At 42.7% G+C, this 25,157-nt stretch overlaps 3 protein-coding genes across 5 annotated transcripts; all 3 read right to left on the reverse strand.

Annotated features, from left to right (window-relative positions):
* Positions 1 to 8,956: 8,956 nt before the first annotated feature.
* On the reverse strand, positions 8,957 to 16,077 carry LOC125542714 (uncharacterized). Of its 3 annotated transcripts, none has more exons than XM_087544302.1 (4): positions 14,994 to 16,077; positions 13,776 to 14,297; positions 11,697 to 13,060; positions 8,957 to 11,191 (listed from the first exon to the last, which is right to left on the reverse strand). In XM_087544302.1, exons 3-4 carry the CDS (start codon positions 11,768 to 11,770, stop codon positions 9,280 to 9,282), a joined length of 1,986 nt encoding a protein of 661 aa, XP_087400428.1. In that variant the 5' UTR covers positions 11,771 to 13,060; positions 13,776 to 14,297; positions 14,994 to 16,077; the 3' UTR covers positions 8,957 to 9,279. The 3 variants fall into 3 exon arrangements, with proteins under 3 accessions (XP_087400428.1, XP_087400430.1, XP_087400432.1); XM_087544304.1 differs by having other exon boundaries at positions 13,776 to 13,886; positions 13,972 to 16,077; XM_087544306.1 differs by having other exon boundaries at positions 11,697 to 12,157; positions 12,587 to 13,060; positions 13,776 to 16,077.
* Positions 16,078 to 16,170: 93 nt separating this feature from the next.
* Positions 16,171 to 19,695, reverse strand: LOC125542724 (zinc finger transcription factor YY1). Its single transcript, XM_048705896.2, has 6 exons — positions 19,392 to 19,695; positions 19,215 to 19,273; positions 18,671 to 18,879; positions 18,214 to 18,303; positions 17,322 to 17,462; positions 16,171 to 16,972 (listed from the first exon to the last, which is right to left on the reverse strand). Exons 1-6 carry the CDS (start codon positions 19,511 to 19,513, stop codon positions 16,436 to 16,438), a joined length of 1,158 nt encoding a protein of 385 aa, XP_048561853.1. The 5' UTR covers positions 19,514 to 19,695; the 3' UTR covers positions 16,171 to 16,435.
* Positions 19,696 to 21,350: 1,655 nt separating this feature from the next.
* LOC125542731 (V-type proton ATPase 16 kDa proteolipid subunit) lies at positions 21,351 to 24,640 on the reverse strand. The gene is made up of 3 exons (XM_048705907.2): positions 24,416 to 24,640; positions 24,050 to 24,335; positions 21,351 to 21,768 (listed from the first exon to the last, which is right to left on the reverse strand). Exons 1-3 carry the CDS (start codon positions 24,492 to 24,494, stop codon positions 21,636 to 21,638), a joined length of 498 nt encoding a protein of 165 aa, XP_048561864.1. The 5' UTR covers positions 24,495 to 24,640; the 3' UTR covers positions 21,351 to 21,635.
* Between the last annotated feature and the right edge of the window lie 517 nt (positions 24,641 to 25,157).

Raw genomic sequence — 25,157 nt, forward strand, 5'->3', positions numbered from 1 at the left:
GTTCTTATATCCAATCATTGCATGAAAGTTGCATGATCTTTGATTTCAGAATTATTTATTTCATCTTCTTTATAGAATGTTCAGTTGTGAACTTGTGATCTTTCCTTCCACAAGTGTGCGTGTGCAACTCAATTGTAATCTTAGGAATTTTCTTGTTCATCCTAGTTAGCAATCATATACTTGCAAACTTGAACACACGGCTTTTCGTCATTACAATTGTGATGGACCCCTTCATCTGTTATTGAGATGACCCGATAAGATCATCAACCTAGGTGTCAAGACTTAATGCCCACACTAAGCGCTGCTAGTGAAAAAGATGGCCATACCTGTCCACCATAGATCGAAGATCTTCAGCAAACATAACTCGATAATTTTATTAACATTGACTTATATCCGGATACAACGCCACTGGAATTGAAGCTCCTAAGTATTACCCCATCCTTCCAGCTGGTTCACCAAGCCTGCACACATTTTGAACTTTGATCATCAATTAGAGCAATAAGTGTTATGTACCATAAAAGTTTTTTATTTTGAGAATACCATAAAAGTTGTATAGTTGGAAACTTCTTTAAATGCAATCCAATGACATGTGTCCTTAGAATATAGCTCAAGAAAAACATTCCAATTCTAACGTAAAAATGTCCATTTGTTTCAACGAAAATGGCCACCTTGTGCTAGAAAATATGCATGTAGTCCAAGAAAAATGCGCCAACCATTGAATGAAAAGTTGTTGTCTAGAGCCAGAAAACATAACACTAGCCACTAGCTCAAAAAAAAAAACGTTCCAAGTAAAACACAACCAAAAATGTTGTAGAAACTGTTCATGAATGTTGGTAACAGATAAAACAAAATGACATAACAAATAAAAAGTCCATGGAACATAAAGAAATGGGACTTAAAGAGACAATCAGATCGAAAATGGAAAAAAGAAATACATATCACGAAGTACATATAGGTGAAAAAAATAAAAAGTCCATGGAACACATCGCGAAGTACATATAGGTGAAAAAATAGGGACAAAAAAGAAATAAGTAAATATAAATTAAACAAAAATGACAAAAAAGAACACCACCACATCATTTAGTATAGGTATAACTGAAGAAAAAAGTAAAAGGAACCAAATAACCAAATAGGGAGCTGAAAAGAATAAGAAAAATAAACAAGGTGTGCACATGACTTGAACCCATGACTTTAATTTCATCATAATTGTGATGAACCTCTTCGCCTGTTATTGAGCCCACCTGACAACAATTTTCTATGGCCGCGCATCAGAGTCTTAATGCCCATAATAAGCACTGTACTAGTGAAAACAAATGGGCAAAGCAGTCGAACATAGATCAGTGATCTTCAACAAACATAGCTCGATTTTCATATCAACGTGGACTTATATCTCAAGATGACATCTCAAACCATAAACACCACAGGAACTAAATGATTTCGCCTTTGAAGGAGTTCATTCTAGGTTCACGAGGACCGCATACATTTTGAATTTTGATCACCAATAATGCCATTAAAACTTGTTTAAATGCAATCCAATGACGTATGCCGCTAGAATATAGTTCAAGAAAATAATTCCAATTGTAATACTTCCACTAGCATCACAAAGCATGCTACTAGCTCAAGAAATGTTATTCAAAACACAACCTAGAGCATTGTCGAATTTTTCATCGATGTTGGTAAACAAATAAAACACAATGGAAAAACAAATCAAACACCCACGAAACACATAAAGAAATGCAAGGCACAAAACAATCAGACAAAACATGAAAAAAACACTAAAACACCGAAAAGCACATATAGGTGAAAAGGAAAGGAAAATAAAAAAGCGACAAAAAAAATAAAATAGAAGACGAAAAAGAAACACTCCCTCCGATCCATATTAATTGTTGTTGATTTAGTTCAATCCATAATAATTGTTGGTGATTTAATACAAAGTTGCACTAAATCAGCAAAATTAATATGGATCGGAGGTAGTAAGTAAATATAAATCAAACCCAAAATGGCAAAAAAAGAACATTACCACATCATCAACTGTAACTAAATAAAAAAAGAGAAACCAAAATAGGGAGATGACAAACAAATAAGAAAGCATATAAGTAGAAATAAAAAGCGAGGTGTGCACACGACATGAACCCACGAGTTCTAATGAGAATTTCAATGAACCTCTTTGTCTCTTATTGAGTCAGCCCGAACTCTTGATGCCCATGCTAAGTCGTATCTGTAAAAAAGATGCCAGAGCAGTTAATTTCCTTTTTCTTTTTGATGCAAAATATATAGTAGGAACTTCCTACTGTGCAGATTTTAAATTTCCAAACAATAGTTTGTACATTTGTATAGAAAAGAGAAAAATGAAACAGAATAAGGAAACGAGTCACTGAAACACCGGCCGAGGCCCAGGCCGGTAAGGAGATATATTTCTTTCTCTTGGTTCTAAAGAGGAGAAGTTTCAGCTCTTCCTTGAAATTCTTTCTGTATCTGCAGAAGCTAGCTTGAACTCCTTCAAAGGCGAAATCATTTCTTCACGTCCAGATGGCCCATGAGATAAGAATAAACAACTCTAGGAAGAATGGCACTGAAATCAGAGGAATTAGATGGTGATAGAGAAATTAGAGGAAGCTAGATGCACATGTTTGTAACATTTGGACGCATGACACGCCACTAATCCAACGACAAAGTTGCGATCACTAATAAAAAAAAGGATCTTCACTAGTCTCAGTTTGTAATTAAACCGACTATTAGTGTCGGTTCCAACGGCTAGGCGGGCGGGTGCCACGAACCGGTACTAAAGAGGTGATGGCCTTTAGTACGGGTTGGTGGCTCGAACTGATACTAAAGACCCCCTCTTTAGTACGGGTTCATGCCACCAACTGGTACTAAAGGAGTGCGCTGCCACTCGCAGTGCACAATGTTTAGTCCCACCTCGCTAGTTGAGAGGAGCTCGCGCCGGTTTATAAGACCCGCCACGGCTACCGTGTTGAGCTCCTCTATAAGTAGGCCTTTGTGGGCCTATTGCAAGTCTTCTGCTTGGGTTTCCAGTTGTATGCAGGCCGTGCCGGCCCAGTAGGTGGGCTGTTTTTGCTTTATTTCAAAAAAAATATAAAAATACCAACCGATTTAGTGACGGTTCGTGTTGAACCGATACTAAAGGGGGAGGAGGCCTTTAGTCTCCACATTTTAGTGCCGGTTGCAGAACCGGTACTAAAAAGCCTTACGAACCGGTGCTAAAACTCGGTTCTGCATTAGTGGATATCGCTAATAAAGTGATAAGATGGGTGAGGGATGAGAATTGTGTTTGGAAATGAACCAGCAGCATGTGATTCAAATCATGGCTGAAGGTTCTCAAAAGTACATATAGTGCCGTATGGATGAGGACACTCCTGTAGATTGCAGCAACATAATGGAATTGATACCAAAGCTCGCAGGGCATGGCAGCTCTCTGCTGGCTTCCCTTCGTTTTGCTTGCAATTTTCTAGGTGTATGTATAACATATAGTAGTCTGTATACATGAGAGCTTCTCACATATAAAGGAAATTATGATAGATATTTCATGATTTTTGAAGGACATATAGTAGTGCATTGATTTTTCAAGGTTTTAAATTATCCTCATTTTCACAATTGAACAAATGATGGTAGGTAGTGAACATGATGCACATTACAACCCCTAGTTGCTACTCTCTCCGCCCCATAATATAAAAGCATTTTTGATACTATACTAGTGTAAAAAACGCTTTTATATTACAGGACAGAGAGAGTAATTACTAAACTAGGGATGTTACAGTAGAACCTCTCCCAGTTCCCATAAAAAAAAAGACAATCCCCAAGCTCTCAGACCACACACGAGGTATCAACCACCATATGAAGCAACCTCCAGTATACTCACATATTTTTTTGATAAAGGACATTTCATTGAATTGATATATCAAGATGATACAATTGCATCTAAAGAATGCCCGGCCTCTACATAACTCGATGCACACAGCCAAAAAGTCCAACCGACCCAAAGAATAAAATTGTTTACAACTTAAAAAAGATAAATTAGTCCAAGCCTATGATGTGGCAGATCCTATCCGGAGATCACACCGCCATCACGGGGGGAGAAAACCTCCTTGGCCGAACGCTCCAGCCGCGTAGACGCCATTATAAAAAGGTCTTTATCCTTCGGCCTCTACAGGATAGACCAAGTGCGGAGCCATCGCGTACATACATGAATAATCTGCATAGGAGATGAAACATATTTTTATTAAAAACTACATCATTCCTAGTAAGCCACAATGTCCAGCATAAGGCAGTCGCCACCACAAAAATATGTGCAGAAAATTGTTTATCAATACCCCTCAACCAGTTGCCGAACATGTTACGAGCACTACGTGGTGGGTATAAATTTGAAGCTACTTGAACTATGGCCCAAACCGGCCAAGCGAACTTACACTCAAAAAATAAGTGCTTAATAGACTCGCCATGTTGGCAAAAGACACACGCCTTGGTGCCTTGCCAGTTGCGTCGTGCCAGATTATCTCTAGTTAAGATGACCCCTCTGTTTAGGCATGAATATAACATTGACTTAAGCCTCCCCCAAGCTTGAGCGATGATTTCTCCTTCGCGAGGCTAAAAATTATATATATATAATTACGATCACGATGAACCAGATGCATAGGATAAAACATTTGATGAAATTCCAATTTTAATCGGTTGTAGTTCCATGATCCAATATCATCGCATAGCCTAAACCATGTTAATGCCTTTCTCTTGAAAGATAAAGGGAAGACCTTCTTCTTGATAACATCCTTGGGCATACCTGTAAGCTTAAATAATTCATAAACTTTATCCACATAGATTAGGTGCAAATCGGGATGTAATGTTCCATCTTCTGTAAAAGGATTAGCTAGCAGTTTCTCTATCATACCTGAAGGAATTTCAAAGTAAACATTTTCAGTAAGTTCAGTAGGTTGAGGAGCAAATCTTTGCTCTACTGGTCGGGGTGAAGATACCCCGAACAAGCCCCTCAAAGGATTACTTTCCATAGTAACAGGTGACAGTAAATTTCAACACACTATATAAATTTTTCCTTACCAAAGGCGCTTCACTCCTCGGCAACGGCGCCAGAAAAGAATCTTGATGACTCACAAATATAGGGGATCTATAATAGTCCTTTTGATAAGTAAGAGAGTGTCGAACCCAACTAGGAGCAGAAGGAAATGATAAGCAGTTTTCAATAAGGTATTCTCTGCAAGCACTAAACTTATCGGTAACAGATAGTTTTGTGATAAGGTAATTTGTAACGGGTAACAAATAATAAAAGTAAATAAGGTGCAGAAAGGTGGCCCAATCCTTTTTGTAGCAAAGGACAAGTCTGGACAAACTCTTATATAAAGGAAAACACTCCCAAGTACACATGGGAATTATCATCAAGCTAGTTTTCATTATGCTCATATGATTCGCGTTCGTTACTTTGATAATTTAATATGTGGGTGGACCAGTGTTTGGGTACTGCCCTTCCTTGGACAAGCATCCCACTTATGATTAACCCCACTTGCAAGCATCCGCAACTACAAAAGAAGTATTAAAATAAACATAACCATAGCATGAAACATATGGATCCAAATCAGCACCTTACGAAGCAACACATAAACTAGGGTTTAAACTTCTGTCACTAGCAACCCATCATCTACTTATTACTTCTCAATGCCTTCCCCTAGGCCCAAACAATGATGAAGTGTCATGTAGTCGACGTTCACATAACAACACCAGAAGAAAAACAACATACACCTCATCAAAATATCGAATGAATACCAAATTCACATGACTACTTATAACAAGACTTCTCCCATGTCCTCGGGAACAAACATAACTACTCACAAATCATATTCATGTTCATAATCAAAGGGGTATTAATATGCATAAAGAATCTAAACGTATGATCTTCCACCAGATAAACCAACTAGCATCAACTATAAGGAGTAATCAACACTACTAACAACCCATTGGTACCAATATGAGGTTTTGAGACAAAGATCGGATACAAGAGATGAACTAGGGTTTGAGATGAGATGATGCTGATGAAGATGTTGATGAAGATTGACCGCCTCCTGATGAGAGGATCGATGATGATGATTTCCCCCTCCCGGAGGGATGTTTCCTCGACAGAACAGCTCCACCAGAGCTCTAGATTGGTTTCGCCAGGTTCCGCCTCGAGACGGCGGTGCTTTGTCCCGAAAGCATCCTCCTTATTTTTTCCAGTGTGAAAGACTTCATATAGCAAAAGATGGGCACCGGAGGCCTGCCAGGGGGCCCATGAGGCAGGGGGTAGGACGCGCCCCCCACCCTCGTGGACGGTGGGTGGCCCCCCTCTGGTGCTTTCTTCACCAAATATTTTTTATATATTCCAAAACTGACTTTCGTGGAGTTTCAAGACTTTTGGAGTTACGCAGAATAGGTCTCTAATATTTGCTCCTTTTCTAGCCAAGGATTCCAGCTACCGGCATTCTCCCTCTTCGTATAAACCTTGTAAAATAAGAGAGAACATGCATAAGTATTATGACATAATGTGTAATAACAGCCCATAATGTAATAAATATCAATATAAAAGCATGATGCAAAATGGACGTATCAATGGTCAACCACCCCATTCAACCGGTTAGTTGCGACCTTCGTAAATATTTTGAAGCTTACATTGAGAAGACAAATCAGTCTATATTGTTGAATACGAGCTGGCCTCCTTAATCTTAGGCAGTAGGATAATCTCCCCAAAGTTTAAGCGGGAAATATCAAGGTCTTCAGTATGTAGTTGATTAAACAACTGAACCAAGTCTGCCTTGATTACGTCCCAAGGGCATTGATAAAACTCTACCGGAAAACCATCCGGTCCCGGAGCCTTGTTGTGTTCCATTTGAAACACCGCGGTTCAAATTTGCTCTTCAGAAAACGGAGAGGTTAAGAATTCATTTACCACTTCCGAAACTTGAGGGATGTCATGAGCGATAGACTCGTCCAGCTCAAAAAGTGTTTCAGTGGAAGGGCCAAAAAGCTCTTTGTAGTATTTAGTAATAAAGTCTCTGAGTGGTGCTTCCCCCTCAATACGGCCTTCCTCCTGGTCAAGAGCAAAGATATGTTTCTTTCTATGTCTGCCAATGGCCAGCATTTGAAAGTATTTCGTATTATCATCACCTTGAACGAGCGAATCGGCCTTGCAACGTTGGTACCATTTAATCTCTTCCTCACGAAGCAGGCGTGCAATCTGCTCATTAAGATGGCTTTTTTGCTCAATCTCAGCAGCAGAAAGAGGCCTCGCCTCCGCAATTTTATCGAGGGTATCGATTAAAGTAGATAGCCGCAACTTTTCTTTTTTGTAAATGTCGGCAGTGTGTTTAGCCCATCCACGAAGAAAGCGGCGCAAGGCGTGAATTCGATTGTTCCATCGTTGAATGGGCGTGTTGCCGCGAGGTTGACGCGCCCACACTTTCTTGACCATGTCGAGGAATCCCTCTCCAGTGAGCCATCCCAACTCAAATTTAAACTGATGATGGTTAGAACTTGGGATTGTTTGTACAAAATCGGTTAGCAATGGAGCGTGATCCGATAAGGCCTCAATCATTTCTAGTGCCCGTACCGAGGCTAGGGGATATTTATATTCCCAGTCGATGGTAACCAGCACCCGGTCAAGTTTTTCGAAAGTTGGAACTGATCGGTTATTGGCCCAGGTATACTGACGACCAGACATAGTGAGCTCCCGCAGATCTAGGCTGTCAATAACATCATTAAATAGGAAAGGCCACCTAGTACCAAACTGGTCATTGCTTTTTCCTGCTGATATCGAAGGATATTGAAATCCCCCCCCCCCCCCCCCCGATTAACATGGGATGGAGATTGTCTCGGCAGGTATTAACAAGTTCCTTTAGAAAAGCAGACTTAAACTCTTCTTGAGCGGCGCCATATACAGCCACCAGGCTCCAAAGGAAGTTGTCGGACTTGTTTCGAAGGTGAAATTTAATATGATATTCCCCCTTTGACGTGGACAAAAGTTCCAAGTACATGGAATGGATGCCTATCAAGATTCCACCGGACCTCCCAGACGGAGGTAAGACGTGCCATTCATAATCATAACCACATGAAAAGTGGTCAAGATCACGTGTTGGGAAGTCTTGTTTGCCCGACTCAGTAATAGCCACAAAGTCCAATGCATGATCCTTTACACAATCGGCAATATGTTTGTGTTTAGCCAAGTCACCAAGACCTCTGCTATTTCAGAACATGCCTCTCATGATGAACCATATTTTTTTTGTTTAGAGGCCTTTGCCCTCTTAGATGGGCGCCCTCTTTTCTTCGCTGAGTTAGATTTGTTCTTTCGTACCTACGCAACAAGCTCACACAGCACAGTGTCACGTACAGTATCATCCAAATCTACCTCAGTTGTGTCTTTAACTAGATGGGAGAGAAGCTTGCCTTCATTATTGGCATCAACTTCCTCATCCTCCTCATCTGACACAAGAGGGTCCACGAACTTCGACAACTTAGGAGCAACCGTAAGCCGGTCGAACTCCACTTGTTTAAGAGCCCTAACCGAAAAATCCACTTCTTTCTCGTTGCGTCCCAATGAAACTCCAAGGCTAGTAATATTTGAAGATACTTTGGAATTATTAAAAGACAAAAATGATTGACGAGAAGAGGTACCTTGACTTTCAAGGTTGCGGGCCGCCGTTCTACGCATGGCCTTCACCATCGAGTCCTCGTCGGAGGCTGTTGTACCATCAACACCGACGGCGTGCCGACCGCTGCGCCTCAGCGATGGTGGAGTGAGGCCGACAATAGTGGCAGTCCCGATGGCCCCGAGTGCCGGAGTAGACGGGCGCGGCGACGATGAAGAAGACCGTGAGGGCTGCATGTCATCCTCCGGCTCCGCAAGTACGTGTCACTTAGAAAGGTTTGGCCATTAATTAGCTGTATAATTTCTTGCTAATGGTTAGAAAATCACAGCCATAAGAAAGTAACTTTGCAGATGAACCCAATAGTTGTGTTTTTATGTTACATCACTCATCAGTAGGGGCAGATCCAGCCCAGCGGGCCGCCCTAGGCCCCCTATGTATACTGTGCTACAATATACAAAGGATTTGGGCCTCACGCCCCAGGCCCCCTATGTATACTGTGGTATACTCCCTCCGTAAACTAATATAAGAGTGTTTAGAATACTAAAGTAGTGATCTAAACGCTCTTATATTAGTTTACAGAGGGAGTAATATACAAAGGATTTGGGCCTCACGCCCCGGGCCTCGCCCCCATCCGTCGTCACTGCTCATCGGGATCAGCCAGTTGTAGTATGGGAAACATGATCATCTTGGCATGAGTGAGGAACTCCCCTCCAGCGCTCAGCTGCTTGGCATGGAACCCATGATCACAGTTGACTGCGATGTAGCAGAGCATTTCCATCCATACCGTTGCGATCATCTCCCACCGATCAGCAGCTGCTACTTCACCGTTGAGCAGAAAAGCCACATCAGTAGCTAGACTAGCTAGATGGCCAACTGAACCTTCAGAGTGAGAATCGTCACCGTAGAATCTCTGGAGGAGGTCCCTCTTATCATAGTTGGCATCTTCGCAAAACGCGCCAATCCACTTTATACATTCTTCGAAAAATAAACACCCGTCAGCATCAACCATCAAGTTGCACTTGTAGACCAGGTGCATGATGTAATTGGACACGTGTTGGCTGCAGGTTCTAAGCTCAGAGGGCGTCTCGTCCCTTACTAGGCATATGTCTGTCACAAGGTGCCAAAGAAAGGCACTTGATACAAGATCCCTGTCTTCGAAGATGCCTCGGACTTTCTGCTTAGCTGCACCAAACCCAGAGGAGGAGGAAGGAATATAAGCTGCCCACTCGGCAGTGAAGCTGCTGAAGTACAACTTCCAGTGATTGTTACACAGCTTATCAAGGAACACCTTCTTTACCTCTGGGGAGATGGCAACATGTTTGGTTGTGTGGTGGTATTGCTTGATGCCGATACGCCACATCATCCGTTTCAGCCATCCATATTCCCTTGTTGCCTTCTCCTTTTGGATGATTTCATCAATAAAGTTATACTGCCACAGCTTACCTGACCACTCCAATCTGTTGCTTTTCGGTGCTGGGCGGAGGCGCTTGAGGATGCTAAGCACAATTCTTGGACTATGGCCTCCGCTTGGTCCTGTGCATACGTTGGATGGCGAATATGATGTCATGAGCCACATCAATATAGAGGATATCTCAAACGCCACTGCACCCACAAGCAATATGTAAGAGATGGCAACATCAGCTACTCTGTAGTAGTACTTCACAGCTTCTGATCGCCCCATCCCTCCCTTATGATGATAAGCAAACAGAGCGAGAGCTGTAGAGCTTATGACAAGGATGGTGAGACGGTGCAACACACCATCGAGGCTTCCAAACTTGGTGTACAAGAAGTCATAGATCAATGAGAGTTGGGTCTCAGCCAACTCGTATGCCAAGTTAACTCCCTCGTCTGACTTGAGACGATCTCGTTCCTCCTGACCTAAACCAGTCCCGCGAAGCCGTTTACTAGTCCTGTTCATGAAATAGTTCATGCTATTATAAAACATGTCATGAGCCACATCCTCCATGTCAGAAGAGAACAATGACCAGATAGGAGCATGTGTGTCAAGCCTGACCCCCAAGGTTCTTTTCTGCCCACACAACGGACCCCAAGGCCTGCTTATAGGTCCCCATGAGCCGGCTCTCCCAAGTATCCATATTCTCTCCATATATTTGGCTGTCCCAGAGATGAAGATTAGCACCATGGGAGCCACAAGTTGCTTGTCCCCTTGCCATTGCTTGCCCACGACGTAGATGGCCAGTGCCACCTGGGTGGTGAGGTTCAGCAGGTGCCTCTTCCACAGTGCACAGTCCTCCATGGAGAAGGCTGTGATGGTGTCCTGCCCTCCGAGGTGGAGCAACATGAACGGTGCCCAGAAGAGCACCAGTGAGTCGTCGCCTCCAACACGTGTGAGGCGGCCGAGAACGAAGACCGCGACGGTGTCCGCCAACAGGTAGGCAAGCCACAGCAGCAGGCTGAGAATGCGAGAGCGATGGCGCTTCCGGAGCCCCGCGAAGAAGAGGAGGAAGACTTGCAGGGAGAAGCTCACAAGCACCAAGCACTGGATCTCCCACTCATTCCAGAGCTGCTGGATGCTCGCTACTGTCAGTCTGCCAAGAAGCTAAAATACTTTAACTTGCTCCAAACAGAATCATCTTTAACAAAAATAAATTATGTTGATACACTGTATTTAATTTTTAAGACCGTCCATTTAGTGAGAAATTATTTTGCAATCGTCCAGCTTTTCTGTGATGTTTCAGTTCTTACGCACAAATTAGCGCTTGGGTTTATTCATATTGCATGCTACATAATTGAAGATAAACAACTCCCCCAGACTCTACAGATACATCATTTACTGAAAATACCAGATGCGCACGTATGAAATGCACCTAGTTTCCGAAGCCCCATGGCCCCGTTTCATTACCGGAATATTGGACAGGGAGGTTCAGTAGTAGTACATGTGAAGAGTAAAGCAGAAAGAAAAGAAAATCCAAGCAGTAGCAACACACCACATTCAGCAGCACCCAGACACCAAAAAGGGGGTTCAATATAGTTTAAAAAAATGTACATAACCTAATTATTACACTAGTTTTGTCTATACTTCGAATTACGTACCTGTTGTGTTGAGCTCCGGGAGGGTAGCCATACTGGACATAGATAGAGTGTTGATGATCCTTCAACATCCTCATGTTGCTCAAACAGAGGAACGCTCAGAACAGGGCCATATATATGAGGGCACACCTAGAGGATTGCATTGAACTAATGGAAATGATCCCAAAGCCAGTAGGGTGTGCAAGGTCTCTGCTAGCTTTTCTTTGCTTGCAGTTGGAAACGATGCAAGATGCTTATACTCTAGAGTGTTTGTGTCTTTCTTTTGCTTGCAGTTTGAGACAATGCAACATTCTTCTTGTCAATTGCCGGAAAACATAACAGGTTCTCATACTCCAGGCTCTTCACTTTTCTTGGAGTTGAAAACAAATTGAAGAGGATAAATTTCAGAACCTGAATGGAGATGCTGTCTCGGCAAAAAAATTAACGTGACATGGTAGCGTCAATTGTTTAGCCTACAAAAAGAGCTAAGCAGAAAGGAAAAAACATGGTCTCTCAGCATCCAATCCTCATGAGGAGATTTTGAATTTGCGTGCAATAACTACCACTTGAGTTTATTTTTATTTTATTATAGATAATTGAAGATAAAGAACTCCCCCGGAGTCTACAGATACATTGTTTACAAAAAATACCAGAAGCATGTGCAAATACCAGAAAAATATGTGCATATAACTTGAGAAATGCAAGTAGTTCTTTTTTCATACGAAGCCCCAGGTTTTCTTACCAAAATAATGAAAGGGCGGTTCAGTACATGCAAAAGGTAAAGCAGAAAGAAGAAAAATATCCAGAGAGTAACAACACGCCGCATTAGCTGCCAGGAACCAAATAGTGATGCAATCTAATTTAAAAATCACCTAATTTGCACAATACTTTTGTCTATACGTTGAATCACGTACCTGCTGTGTTGGGCTTCAGGAGGGGAAAAGTGCTGCAGATAGACTCGAACTAAGGACTATGATGATCCTTTCGCATCCTCATGTTGGTCAAACACAGCTCAAACTAGCTCGATTGAGTGGGGAGAATGGATTGATTAGACAAATATAGTAGATAGGGATATCATAAATTACTGTGCGTGTCTGATCTGTTTATAGTACTCATATTTCAAATCAGTATAGATAGAGCCATATATATGAGGGCACAACAATCTGGAGGATTGCAGCAAAATAATGGAATTCATCCCTGCTGTCTTTGCTTCCCTTTGCTTGCAGTTGGAGACGGCGCAAGATTCTACAGTCTAGAGTCTTTGCTTTGCTTGAAGGTTGAGACAATGCAACATCCTTCTAGTCAACTGACGAGAAAAGAACAGATTCAGATAGTCTAGGGTGTTTGCTTGGCTTGGACATGGAGACGAAATGAAGAGGCTGAATCAACTGCAGGGCATGTGTGTTCAATCAGCAACACATAAGAGCATGTTAAATAAACCACACACAAGAACACTATGAAATTACCTATGTCATGAACAAAAAAATATGTTGAGAAGAACATGATCACCAACGTTTATAACATTGGCTATCAAACATTATAATATACAAAATTAGGCAATATTCTTCACCATTTTGATTCCTAGCACTGTGATTTATATATTTTTTCAGGTATATTCTCATGTAAATGAGTGGTCAAAATTGTACAACCACCGTTCCGAATTAGTTGACTCAGATTTTTCTAGATACGGATGTATCTGGACACGTTTTGGATACATCCGTATGTAGACAAATCTGAGTCAACTAATTCGGGGCGGAGGGAGTATATATTTAAGAGGATGTTAAATTTGTTAAATGACATGCAACGATACATAGAAACTCTAGTCGCGCAAATGCACATCACACTATATAGATACGTAATAATACCAGATGCACATGCATATAATTTAAGAAATGCACCTAATTTTTTAATCCATATAGCCCCATAGCCCCAGGTTGCATTACCAAAATAACAGAACAGCGGCTCAGTACATGCGAAGAGTAAAGCTTCATCCAAACAGCAGCAAGCATTCAGCTGCCGCAAGGCCCAAAATAACGGTTCAATGTAATAATAAAAATATTACCTAATTTATACAATAGTTTTGTTTATCTTTGACTTGTGTACCTGCTGTGTTGAGCTTTGGGGACGGTAGCTGTGCTGGAGATGATCCCCCAGCATCCTCATGTTGGCCAAACAGAGGAACACTCAAACACTATGGATAGATTAGAAAAATACCTGAGGGCGATATGATCAGTATGCATATGTGACTTGTTTATAGTACTCATATGTCAGTATAAATAGGGCGTGCATGAGGGAACACCTGTAGATTGCAGCAACATAATGGAATTGATCCCAAAGCCTGCAGGGCATGGCAGGTCTCTGCTGGCTTCCCTTTGCTTTCCTTCACTTTGCTTGCAATTGGAGGCGATGAGATGCTTACTTCCATAGTCTAGAGTCTTTGCTTTGCTTGCAGTTGGAGACGGTGCACACGATTCTTTTAGTGAATTGCCGAAAAGAAGAACAGTATCTCATTGTCGTGTGGCTGCTCACCTTTGTTTTCCTTTTTCCATCCATTTGGCCCGAAACTTGATTTTTCATTTGCCTTCTATTTTCTTCCAAGGATCTAAGTTTAAACACATCCTTCAACTGGCAATAAACACCAGAACAGTGTGGTCAGCACTAAAATTAGTGTTAAATGGTGGGTTCTGTTGTGCATTTCATTACCTCATTGGGAGAGAAAAGAATCTACTACATTCAGAAAAAAAAAACAAGCAGTCATCAGATTGAGCACTCTAACTGCAGATAGCTAATGAACACTTACGCAGCTAACTGTGTGATAGAGTCTATAGCAACAGCCCACATGTCTGAAATGCAGAATATCCCTCAAGTATAACAGACCTTCTTGCCAAAAGCAAAGGAACTGAATCATATGACACCATTTTAAAGCAAGCAGAAGCACAGCGAGAAAAGGCGTGCCATCAAATCTCAGAAGTTTGCAAAGAAGCAATGTAAAAAAAAACAGCCACATCATCAAATGCATATACCGTGGACAAACAAATGCCAGCCTACAATTATTATCAGTCACTCTAGCCAGCATTGCTAATTTGGTCCTAAACATCACTTGCTAGCAGATAGGCAATTCAACCTTTCTGTGGGAACCATAGCTAATTTGTTGAAACAGAAAACAGTAAACCTAGCGTACACATCACAGTTGCCTCATGGCTTCCATGCACATAATGTATGACATATCAAACGATGGCTTGAATAGTCAGAGATCCAAGTGCGTTGAAATTACCACTTTTCTAATTATAAACACATAAGCATTCCAAATTCCTTGCATACCTATTGTATCAGATCGTGACCAGCAACCGGATCAGACCACCACTCAACTCCAGCACGAAGGTACAACCACTAGTGTTGGCCACCATCACCATGGCCCTGAAGGGCAATATTTTAACCAGATGTGAAAGGTTTCTTAGGATAACTTATAGAGAAGAATAACAGTATGAGCACAACTTATAATGCATGTACGAAAATGAGCATTAGGGCCTACGGGGCAGTTTGGCACTGCCAAGCTTTACTGTGGAACCTATTTAAATATATTTCTAAGATGGGGTTACAAATTAGTGAGTATGAATAGAAGGAAAAGAAAGCATAAAAGCTGAACATGGAAGTCAATGCTCTATAGCAAGATGCCTTTCCATGTGCCTTGATATGTCATTTTAATTTGAAATCACTTGTAAATCTTTTGCCAAATGCTGAGAACGGGCTCACATGATTATTTTCTACATCACGTGATTTGAAGGGTGCATGTAAGTTAAATCCAAAGAGAAGGCCTGAAATTCAGAGGTATTGTGATGCAACATGTACCAAAATGGAAGGATTCACCAATAAGAATCCATGATCATTTACACTACTTTTTGTTTTGTCACTTGAAGATATGCAAACAGGAAAGATGTTACATCGTGGAAATCACGAAGTTCTACAATTAACAATAGTCCAGGATAGCAATTGAACTCGGTTTACAAACAAAAACTAGCTCAAAGTATCAGATGAAGTTTCATTAATTTCATTTAATCAAATCAACGGAACATGTTGAGTTAGATAAAATTAGCATCCCACTACTTAGTTCTGCACCATTAAACAGAAGAACACTGTAACGTGAGCTGTATTTTGAGAACTAAAAAAATGCAATACAAACTTTGTGAAGCCATACCTCACGACAGCCTGGATGTGGGCAAATATAATCCTTTGTCCATTGTCCTGTGTGAATAAGATGACGCACCTTCAAATTTCTACAGAAAAAAATTCACCATGTGTGCCACAACATGATACCTTTCCATGTTGAGTTCCTTGGCGCAGGCAGTCGGTATAAATCACCACTTGAATAAGCAGAAACGGAAACATCTACTCCCTCCGTTCCAAAATAGATGACCCAACTTTGTACTAAGTTAGTATAAAGTTGAGTCATCTATTTTGGAACGGAGGGAGTAGCTACTTTATCACCATCCAGACAAGATTTACTACCACACGGTGGAGGGCAGATATATTACATAAATGGACCATCTCAACAAAATGACCAAACAACATCAGTAAGTGTCTGTTCACATCCGCGCAATCTAATTCTACCATAATTATAATGCCCACTTAGTTCCATTCGTTGCTAGTTTTCAGCGTAGGCATACACCAAACTTACTAAAAGGAAGCAGACAACCACATCTAAACAACCTAGGGCACACGCTCCAGCGGAATGTCAGTAAACAGGGAAAATAATGAATGTCCAGCTAGTCTTCATCTTCTTCTGTTTCCTCATCGTCGGCGTTCTGGTTACCGTATCTCCAGCCATCTTCTACATTGTTACCACCAGGATCTTCCTCGGTCTCTTCACTGTCATCATCATACATACCCTTGCCTGGCCACTGGTTCTTTGCACCACTGGTATCAACACCCATCCTGCTGGAAACCTTGACATTGTAGGCGTTAGATGGAGGGGCCCTGTGCACTTGGCTTGTCTTGCTCCTTTTCGGGTTTGGCGCAATGTCACCACCGTCAGCATAGTTATACCCCGCTGCAGGTGTGGCGGACCTACCATTGTTTTCTTGATTGTGGTCAGGGTGCTGAGTCTTGAGATGGAGGTTGAGTTTGTAACCGTGGATGTAGGCTTTCCCACAGCCTTCGTAGGGGCAGACATAAGGGCGCTCACTGGAAAAGCTTGGTGGTGTGGGCGCAGAAGGCTTTGGGGTTGCTTGTATGGAAGGCTTTATGGTGCTTTGTGGTTTTTCTGCTGGTGGTGTATGCTGCACTGCAATAGGAGATCCAGTCTGCATCATGGCCACAAAAGACACAGTAAGTAAAACATAAGACTGACAAGATTCATATACACAACTGCAAACCGCGTTATGCAAGTGTGGCACCATGGGCATTTTAATAAATGATTATGTAGTTGGGATAGTAGGACGCTAATCTGATAAACTAGATCACACTCCAACTTAATGTATTCATGGCATCCATTGTTCCAATCGGAAAACAGTTAACAAAGTTCCTCAGTGGATCAAATATGTCAGGGATAAAACTGAACATGTACCGCAGAACTTCATGGAACTAGCATGAATAGAAGGAAAAGATGATCCAAAAGATGAACATGGAAGTCAATGTGGTATAGCAACATACCTTTTCATGTGTCTTAATATGGCATTTTAATTTGAAGTCGCTTGTAAATCTTTTGCCACATGCTGGGAAGGGGCATATATGATAATTTTCCACAGCATGTGTTTTGAGGTGTGCACGCAAGTTAAAATCCAATGAGAAGGCCTGCAATTCAGAGGATTTGTTTGTTAGAACAGGTAAAATATACCATAGTGAAACGATTAACCAATATGAAAGCATAAACCAACCAGACACTTGTAAATATGCAATCAGGAAGTTGTGGAGTTGTACAAAGTAGAAACCTCTAAAATTAGCAACAGTTTAGGCCCATAGCAATTGAATTTACATGCATTAAACTAGCTTGAGGGGTCAGGGAAAGTTTTATTAAGTTCATCAAATCAAATCCGCAAAGCATCTTCAGTTAGATAGAATCTGGCATGCCACTTAGTTTGGTAGCATTAGATAGAAGAACACTGTAATTTAAAAATGTAAGTTGTATGGTGAAAATTAGAAGCAAAAAATGAGAAGGCCTGAAATTCAGAGGATTTGTTTGTTAGAACATGTAAAACGTACCATAGTGAAAGTATTCACCAATAAGAAAGCATAAACCAACCACTCACTTGCAAAGATGCAAACAGGAAATTGTGGCGTAGTAGAAAGTAAACCTCTAAAATTAGAAACAGATTAGGCACGTAGCAATTGAATTTACAAGCATAAAACTAGCTTGAGGGATCAGGGGAAGTTTCATTAAGTTCATCTAATCAAATCAGCGGAACATCTTCAGTTCGATAGAATTGGTGCCACTCAACTTAGTTTTGGATCACCAGATAGAAGAACACTGTAACTATAAATGTAAGTTGTATGGTGAGAATTAGATGCAAAGAATGCTGTCGTGAAATAGAATGTGAATCCCTACCTTACCACAGCCTGGATGTGGGCAAACAAAATCCTTTTGTCCTGTGTGAGTAAGGTGGTGCCTCTTCAACTTTGAGCTATCTACAAATTTCTGCAAAACAAACAGAAAAAGGATTCATCATTTCTGTACAAAAGGAACAGTCACATAGTTAGGAATTACATTCTCCCATCAACAGTGAGCGCACATATAACGGTCGTTTCGTTCATGAGTTACCCGTATAGGACATAAGCAAAGGTCTTATATGTATAGTTGCACTGAAACAAATCTATTGGGCCTTAAATCCATCAATAACTATGCAAAACAGAGAAAGGTCCTAGTGGACAGAAAGATAAAGAGCTTAAAACCATTTTGCATATGAGACTGAAATCACAGGGAAGTTTGTCAACGCTAGTAAACGGATAAGTTCACCAACACGAGCATAAACATTGCTAAATGTGTAAGGTACTTTTGGAGTTACCTTCCCACAGCCGGGCTCCTGGCAAACGTACTGCCTCTCGCCGTGCACGTGAGCATGCTTCCTCAAGGCAGCCACGTCGACGAAGGTCTTGCCGCAGTTGTCGTAGCTGCAGAGGAAGAGTATCTCCGTGGCCGGCTCAACCTTGCGCGGCTGCGCCTCCGGCTCCTGCCCCACGCCGCCGTTCTCCTTCAGATTCTTGTACACGTCCTCTGCACACAGGTTACGCAGAAGCCAATCGCCAATTAGACATTGCAGGCAATCGCACGACCAGCTCAAACTGAACGACAAACTACAGAGGATAAGATAAATTTTGCTCTGCAATTCAGGATAAGATGCACTAAATTTTGCATCAGTCACTGCAGGCAGCCGCGCAGTCTGCTCAAACTAGTGGGCAAGACAAAATTTGTCCTATGATTCATGATAAGATGAAGAACAAATGCGTCAGATCGACATTGTCGGTCCGTTAGGCTCCAGGCTACACATCCGCCGATTCAAGGGGAGGGGAGGGGAGGAGGGGGGAGGTTCAGGGGGGAGCGCGCGGTACCTCTGACCCACTTGAAGAGGGCGCACTTGGAGCCGGGGGAGGCGAGATCCTGCGGGATCCTGCAACGCAACGACAACGCAACGGCGACGGCGCCGGTCAGTCAAGTCAGTCCCGCGCGGCGGGGCGGCGATCTCGGAGACGGACGGGCATCAGCGAGGGGAGGGGCGCGGGACGTACCACTGCTTGACCCAGCGGGCGGCGGGGCGCGGGCGGCGGCGGAGCGTCTGCGGCGGCGGCTGCGGCTGCTGCGCGGGCGGGTAGTAGTAGTATCCCCCGGCGCCCGCCGCCGCGTACTCCATGCCGCCGGGGCTGGCTGTCCCCTCTCCCTCCCTCCCTCCGCGCTGCGCGATGCGGCCGCCGGCGCCGTCGAGTGAGCTCTCCCCTCCCCTTCTCTCTCTCTCTAGGGTTCTTCGGCTCTCTCTCTCTCTCTGGGCAGGCAGGCCGCTCGCTCCCTCGGCCTTGGCCGGAAAACGTCACATGACTCCGATTTGTATCCGAGAATAATTTCTTTTCTTCTTTGTCTTTGACAGGGTTTTTCTAAGCATCCTATTAAAAAAATTACAAGTGTTTTTATGTTGGTTGTGATTCGGTAACATGAAATATTTGTGTTCAGATATACCGATTGTTTTTTTAACAGATATATACCGATTGTTTTTTTAACAGATATATACCGATTGTTAATGGTACGTGGTTGTTTGTCGAAGTTGATATCTCGGTCCAATAGAATGCGGCTTACATTTTTTTTAGATGGAGGAGGGTGTAATGTGAATTGTGTAGCGAGCACGGAGGAGATACGGCTCAATTTCCCTTTTAGAGCACACACACGGTGCGCTGATTAATTGGCCGCCTTTAGCACTCACTTTAGTGGTATATACTGTTTTTTCTTTATCGATTTGTGGAAAAACCACCCCCTCTGTAAATAAATATAGGACCCATTTAGATCACTGCTTATAGTGATCCAAACGCTCTATACAGGGATACATATTGTTTTACGTACATGTTGTTTCTATGGAGTTTATCTTATAGATCAGAAAAAACTTTATGCACTACATGATTTTGCGTCATGCTGGAGGACAAACAAATGGACCCAACTTAAGGGTTAGGTTTCCTTCAGCCATGACCAATGCTCTTAGGGCATGAGAGGCTTCACATGGCAATTGCCCCGTGTGAAAAAATAATTTCGGGTATCTTCATTTGTTTTTCCTCTCCAATGGAAGCAGCCACCACCGATGGGCCTTGTCAAGCAAGCAAAATTTTTAAGATTTGAGTACACATGCATGCATGCATCTATTATCCTTCACCCTACCTTCCCTATGTTTCACAACAGGATCACCTTTTCTCCCCTCAGGCATCCGCCTCCTGCAAAAGAGCCTATGACACCATCCGAGCCAATCTCTGTTAGACACCCGAGCTACATGGCCTGTGGGGCAGCATGTTGAGGCTATGCGGGTGCGCTAGGTCGCGGGGAAAAGGTGCGAGTAGGGAGGAGGGTGACATGGTGTGAGGGATGATGGGAGGAGGGTCGAGCGAAGGGTGGAGGCGGCGGCCACCATGCGGGAAGATAACACTTAGGTGAATCTTTTTTTTTGTTCACATGGAAACGGAGCTGCCTACTCGGTTAGCGGGTGAGAGGATCTTCAATAAAATTAAGAAACATTGTTTTTTCTCCGATAAAATTTAGGGTTCATTGTAGGTTACTTTTTTTTCTCGAGTTTCAATAAGTTGTATAGGTATAGGGGGGCTGTTTTAGAATCTTTGGCAGAGATACTCAAAGCTCAAGCACAAAAATATATCATGCAATTTTGCGGATTCTCAGTCGATTTCAACATTAAAAACACATATCACTTAGCTTGGGAGCCAAAAAAACTATATATGCCAAGTCGATCTTTCCCCCTTATCTATCAACACAACGAGAATTTTTCACAAAACCACATTTCAAAATCTTCAATTTTATTTTCATAAGCAAACAATCAAACACCAGTGTGCTTGATACAGCTAGTAGTTGGCATCACAAAATACGCACTAAACATAACAAACACAACATTCACTCCACATGCCCCAGACATAACAAAATGAATCTAGACACTGGAGTTACACACAAAAGTGGAACTAGGTCTAACTTTGCTTATTCACTCATCACGTCCCAAGAGGCTCATCGCCGATTATTACTCCAAACAATAAATACAACAGGTGCTAGGTACGACGAGTAGATACAGGTAGCTTTGTGTTGCCGAACATAGAATAAAATTACAGATGGAGGGCGTGGAAATCCCTATGATCCCAACCACATTATGTTCCTTGATCATGAACACAGAAGTAGAACCACAGTGTAATGCCAAACAAGTCTCTAAGAAGAAATAAACCCTTTCAAACAGAATACAATGATGGACCGTATGCTCCTTGCTTGCAAGCGATTTGTTTCTAGTCGGCGCGGGATTGGCCGGCACGCGAGGAGAGGATGATGCCGACGATGAGGCCGTACAGGGCAAGGGCTTCGGCAAAGATAAGGATGAGGATCATTCCGACGAACAGCTTGGGCTGCTGCGCGTTGGCCCTGCAAAGAAGGTTAAACAACAGAGTCAAATCAGTACTTCAACTTCCAGACAAAAGGTGGTTATCACTTATCTATATAAAAATCAATTTACCACTATGTTTTCCCCCTTTTAACATTTAAGTATGCAATAATATATTTCTGGAAAAAGCAGATGGCAGCATGTTCTGGTTATTGCAATACTCGCAGGCATTGTTTAGAGCCAAGCTGCTATTAGTGGCACAATCTCAATTCTGAGCTATTAGTGCTGTTCCTTAAAATGCTTGATATACATACCAAAGATCAATTGGATCTTGATTATACTATATGCATACGCTTAAGATATATGGAGCAGAAGGTTTAAGATTTAATAATATAAGTACACAAAACCAATACATAGTAGCAACCGAAGGAATTAATAACCAATGATTCCCCATCCATTTGAATATATTTGGTGTACAGAAAAACCCAGATGCAAAAAAAAAATCACCATGCAAATCCAAGCTTAAGTTAGTATAGCGGGCCAATGTAGAATCTAGTTAAATTGCTTCCACAACATGTGCAAACCAGAAAAGTGAAATCACCATGCTAAACCCAAGCTGATGTTATTATAGCAGGCCAATGTAGAATCTAGTTAAATTGCTTTGACAAACATGTGCAACCCAAAGAAATATTAACATTGTTATGGCTCAAACAGAAGAAGCCATAATTTCAGACAATGTAAAAGGACCCACCAAAAATTATGAAGTAGAACTAGATGATGGACTATGAATTATGAAATCTAATATCACAGCTAAAAAACAAAGCTATTGCCACAAGAATAAATAAATCCACCACTAGCATGTTCTATCAGATTCACATTGTTGACTAATTGACAAAGCTATTTCCATCCTGCACGAACAATAAACTGCTATCTGCAACTCATATAGTAGCAGTGTATAGTATCCTACCATGACTCACCGCCCCTTGGTGTTCTCTCATACCAGCATAATATTACATCAAACTGGTTCAGAGAAATAAGCCGATGTGTGCAGTTTAACAAGTGAGACACACAACTTCATCTGTAAATTCTAGTCAAGCATGTCCCAGGTGACAACATATTTTTTAACTTATTTTCATTGATTATTACTCTACTAATATCTGGTTGTAGCCTGTCAAAGTTGCCAACCCCTGACCCAAATTCCAAATGAGGTAGTAGTAGCATGATTCCCTGCTGTAACTCACCCTCCTCAGAATGTAGACTACTTTACCAACTAGTACAAGATTTGCATAACACAGCCTTGACAATCTACGTAGCGATCCCACACTTTTGTTCACAAGCCTCGCAACAATGGAAGGGATCTATTTACATTAGCAGCTACCACCATTTGCATCCTCCCCGCACACCACATTTGACAGACTTCATATGTAAACATTGGTAAAGCATGTCCCAAGTAACAACAGCCCAGAACCAAGTAGCATGATTGATTCCCCGCTGTAACTCATCATCAATCAGATTTATACTAGTTTTTAGTACCAACTACCACAGGATTTACATCACATACTCCCACGCATTTAACTCATCATCAATCAGATTTATACTACTCCCTCCGTTCCCAAATATTTGTCTTTCTAGACATTTCAAATGGACTACAACATACGGATGTATGTAGACATATTTTATAGTGCAGATTCACGCATTTTGCTTCGTACATAGTCACTTGTTGAAATCTCTAGAAAGACAAATATTTGGGAACGGAGGGCAATATTGCAATTCATATAGTAGTAGGCTACCATGACTCACTATGCTTGGTGTTCTCTCCATACCAGCATAACATTACATCAAACTGGTTCAGAGAAATAAGCCAATATGTGTGGTTTAACAAGTGAGACACACAATTTCATCTGTTAACTCTAGTAAGCATGTCCCACATGACAAGATCATTTCCATGGATTATACTCTACTAATATGTACCGTTGACTGACCCAAGGTCCAACCACCTGGCTCTATGTCAAGTTGCTAGCACCTGAGTCTGACTGAAGTAGCATGATTCCCTGCTGTAACTTACCCTCCCAGAATTTAGACTACTTTACCAACAACAAGCACAAGATTTACACTCGCATCCACCACAATCTACACAGCGATCACACACTTTTGTTACCAGGCCGCGCAACCATGAAGGGATGTGTTTACATTAGGAGCTGGCAGCATTTGCATACTCCCCACGCATCACATTTGACAAATCTCTTCAGGTCGCGTGCGTGCGTGCATCAGGAAGAAGGGCAGCAGAAGGAGGGGGTGGGACGCGTGTGTATGTATGTATACCTGACGCCGGCGTCGCCGACGATGCCGATGGCCATGCCGGCGGCGAGCCCCGCGAGGCCGCAGGCGAGGCCGGAGGAGAGGTGCGCGTAGCCGTCGAAGAGGAAGTAGGGCTTGGCCTTGGGGTTGATCCCGGTGGAGATGATGACGGCGATGATGAGGCCGTAGATCCCGAGCACCCCGGCCATGACGACGGGCACGATGGACTTCATCACCAGCTCCGGCCGCATCACCCCCATCGACGCCACCCCCACCCCGCTCTTGGCCGTCCCGTACGCCGCGCCCATGCCTGCACGCGCATCACACACACCGCGGTCAGATCGCCGATCTGGAGGAGGGGGAGGGGAGATCTGGGGGAAGGGGGCTTACAGGAGAAGACGAGGGCGGCGGCGGCGCCGAGGAAGCCGAAGAAGGGGGCGGTCTCGTCGCCGCTGAAGGTGGAAGCCATGGCTGCCGGCGGGGGAGGGGATCTCGCCGGAGATTGGACGGCGGCGACGAGTGGAGGAGAGAGAGGGGAGGGGGAGAGGAGAGAGAGATATTATGGGGGACGGACGTGTGGACCAGGTGGAGGAGAGGTAATGGGAGACGACTACTGCGTGTGCGCGTGGGGGTCTGTATGTGGTGGGCTGGGCTGCCCAAAGCCCATGCCCATCGGAGCAGCCCAGCCCACACAACCCGTCAGCCCACCACAGACACCCACGCACACGCAGAAGAAAATTGCAGATTTTGGCCATGCAACAAAATTCAACTATGAAACTAAGGGGTTATGCTGCGGAAAAGGACATATAAGACTAGCCAATTCAGAAACACCACCTGAACTCATAAGACTTTGTACAAGCAACGACTCTGACACAAGACATTTTCGACAAAATATAAGATTTTTCAAAGGGCACTTCTCATTTACTAATCTATTTTATCACCTTGACATAGACACAAGTGACATGCGAACAACTACTGATATTTACACCTTTTGAGGACATGGTCAAATATATCAAAATATACACTTATTTGGTAATAGTCACTCATATCCAAAGGATCTGGAGCTATACTTCTACGACGATGATCCAAGCTTAGATCGTCGATACCGCCATTGTAGTGAGGGAAATGTATG

The sequence above is a fragment of the Triticum urartu genome, chromosome 1A, assembly GCF_056163025.1.
Source record: "Triticum urartu cultivar PI428250 chromosome 1A, HENAU_Tu73, whole genome shotgun sequence".
Classification (NCBI taxonomy): Eukaryota; Viridiplantae; Streptophyta; class Magnoliopsida; order Poales; family Poaceae; genus Triticum; species Triticum urartu.